Raw genomic sequence first — 2553 nt, 5'->3', positions numbered from 1 at the left:
GAAAACCATTTTTTCACTTTGAGTCTATGAAAATGACACTCTGCAACCTTAAAATTTAGGCAACAGGGTTGAAGATTATGTCAATTGTCGGTAAAATTGGCGGATTGCAAAATGTGTAATTATGAAAGAATAACATCTAATGATATAGTTGCCACATTAAAATTATCATTCATGGACCCTTCTTAAAATATAGGATGGACACAAGTAGAATTTTTGAATTTGTAACCACCCACAAAAACAGTGTCCACCAAGTACAAATATTTTTACATAAATATTAGTACTGATGACCCCTCTATGTGCCTATGATAGTAGTTTTCGTGAACAGCGACATTAATTAAGAAATACTTATGAAATATCATGTATCGAAATTACAGTTTTGTGCCTATTTTTGATTTTTGCTTCCTGAAACTAGGAAAAAAGAGCTAGGATCCTAATTTTTTTAGGAAATGTCAGGCTTAGCACCAGCTGTTGAAATATATTGCGATGAGTCATAACTATTGATTAACATAGGAAAAAAATAGTTATTATCAAGCTTGGATCGTATCAAGCATGGTCACTTTCCCCTACACTTAACCTTGAAAAGTCCAACAGAGTCTGATTCGGTGTATTTTGTGCTTCTATGAACGATAGGGACAAAATTAGCCCAAAAATTTAAGTAATTTTTCTGACAATACCAATGAATAATATTTTTCGCTTTAATGAAAAATATTACGTATGAGTATTGTAGTTTTTATTTCCAAAAGGGTTTTGCTTAAAAAAAATTGGAAGTATAAAAAATAAATAAAATCAATTATGAATTTGAGAATTTAAAAATTCGCCATTTTTGAACTTAAATATTTACTACATAGCAAATAGCTAGAGACTTGCAAAAAATATTCTAGATTTCCTCAATTTTCTACTTTACAATTATGTACAGACATAAGAAAAAAATCACTTTAGGTACTCAGGAAAAATTATTTTCTTTATGGGATACCGGTGTTCCAATCGTCCTTAAAGGGTTAAAAGAAGAAGAAGAGTACGAAATAGTGGGAGAGACTTAATTATAGTGGAAGAACTAATAACGAAGGGGGCGTGAATCTTGATTTCTTGAAATTTTGCTGGTTTAAAATGTGTGCTAAAGCCATTAAGATCATTTTATAAGTAGTTTATCGAATGACTAATAGTCAATATCCGTTAAAGCTTACGGCCTTTCGGTCTAGAAGGGCTAGGCATCTTTACGAAATATTGTTCAAAATTTCAAATTCATCTTTCAAGAATTAGGTTCAAGATATAAAAATAGGTGTGATTAGAAGGAATCACACCTAATTTTTCCAACAAAGAAAATTCTATCTATTTTTTTCTTTAAGTATCGGCAAAAAAACTCACATTTCCTAAGTTACAAAATAAATACCTCGAAAGTATTCTTGTAAATGAGATGGTTATTCTTTTCATCAATTACTACACAAGACCATGCGAATATATAGAAAATCAATTGATTGAATAACAATTGCTTGTTTATTTTCAACTAATAATATCACGAGTATTGGAGATTATAATTTATGGAGAGAAATGGATGCTTTGTCTTCTGCGGGAGAGATACTTCAGTCCATGACAAGGAACTTAGTGACCAATTCCGTAGATAAATGGATGTTCGGCATGTCCTTCAGTCTTCACGATGGCGTGGAAACCAGTCTTGGGATCGGAAGTGTACTCCACAATACGCTTCGTGCCATCAGCATCATGGAGCATGTATCCTCCCTTGACTATGTCATGATGACGATGCTCCCATTGCTCCTTGTGGTCTCCGGTTTTGGGATCCTCCACTCCGTATTTGTACTCGTAGCTGGGAATGTGCTGAAAGGAAATTCAATTGTTAAAATCTTCCAAGAGTAAATCCTGAAGATGGTCCTTACCCAGTCCTCCTTGATGGGCTCAAAGTCATCATGCCTCATCGTGTGGCTGATTGGGATTCCTGCTTCCAGGACAACGGCGAAGGCAATGCAGAGGGCCACGGCAAGGATAAACTTCATTTTGAGGATTTTGAGAAGGTTTTGTAGAAGAATTCTTTAGAACTGTTTACTGTTCGAAGACACTTCGATGACTGTATGACTTCCATTGAATACCTTTTGGTTTATATACCCCTCTTCTTAAAATGAACTAAAGAAATTGTTAATGGAATGTGGAAGAAGGGGTAAGAACAGGAATGAACCATTCGCTTCATTAAATATTTGCAATAGGAAAATGCCATATAGTAATAATGAATATTCTGAATATTTTTGTTAAAACCCAAAAAGCTTTCATATTTGCTCTGAAATCTAATCAGATTTTGATTCTCAAAATCTTAGAGATATTTTACTAACCAATAGGGGGAAGTAGGGTAGCTTTTAATTTGGGGCAGCTTTGAAATTGGTATTTTTCTCCTATTATAAATTATATAATATTTAAATTTTGTCCTATTATATATAGATTGAGACGCTAAATTACATCATTATATCGTCAGTTAAATCAGCATTTATCGTAACTTCATTTTTGCGATTTTGGGATATATACATATTTGGAATCAGCTTAATTTTG

The 2553-nt window shown here is 33.2% G+C and overlaps 1 protein-coding gene across 1 annotated transcript; it reads right to left on the bottom strand.

The window, feature by feature from the left end:
* Positions 1 to 1599: 1599 nt before the first annotated feature.
* Positions 1600 to 2009, bottom strand: LOC129801122 (adult-specific cuticular protein ACP-20-like). The gene is made up of 2 exons (XM_055845887.1): positions 1893 to 2009; positions 1600 to 1833 (listed from the first exon to the last, which is right to left on the bottom strand). Exons 1-2 carry the CDS (start codon positions 2007 to 2009, stop codon positions 1600 to 1602), a joined length of 351 nt encoding a protein of 116 aa, XP_055701862.1.
* Between the last annotated feature and the right edge of the window lie 544 nt (positions 2010 to 2553).

Source organism: Phlebotomus papatasi, chromosome 2, assembly GCF_024763615.1.
Source record: "Phlebotomus papatasi isolate M1 chromosome 2, Ppap_2.1, whole genome shotgun sequence".
Lineage (NCBI taxonomy): Eukaryota > Metazoa > Arthropoda > Insecta > Diptera > Psychodidae > Phlebotomus > Phlebotomus papatasi.
This window is presented reverse-complemented; position numbering and strand designations above follow the sequence as displayed.

Bases quoted from the DNA above. Each gene is read 5' to 3' on its own strand.
- LOC129801122 (XM_055845887.1), bottom strand. From the start codon at position 2,009: ATGAAGTTTATCCTTGCCGTGGCCCTCTGCATTGCCTTCGCCGTTGTC. The intron at 1,834-1,892 runs GTAAGGACCATC...ATTTCCTTTCAG, and splicing joins AGCCCATCAAGGAGGACTGG to CACATTCCCAGCTACGAGTA.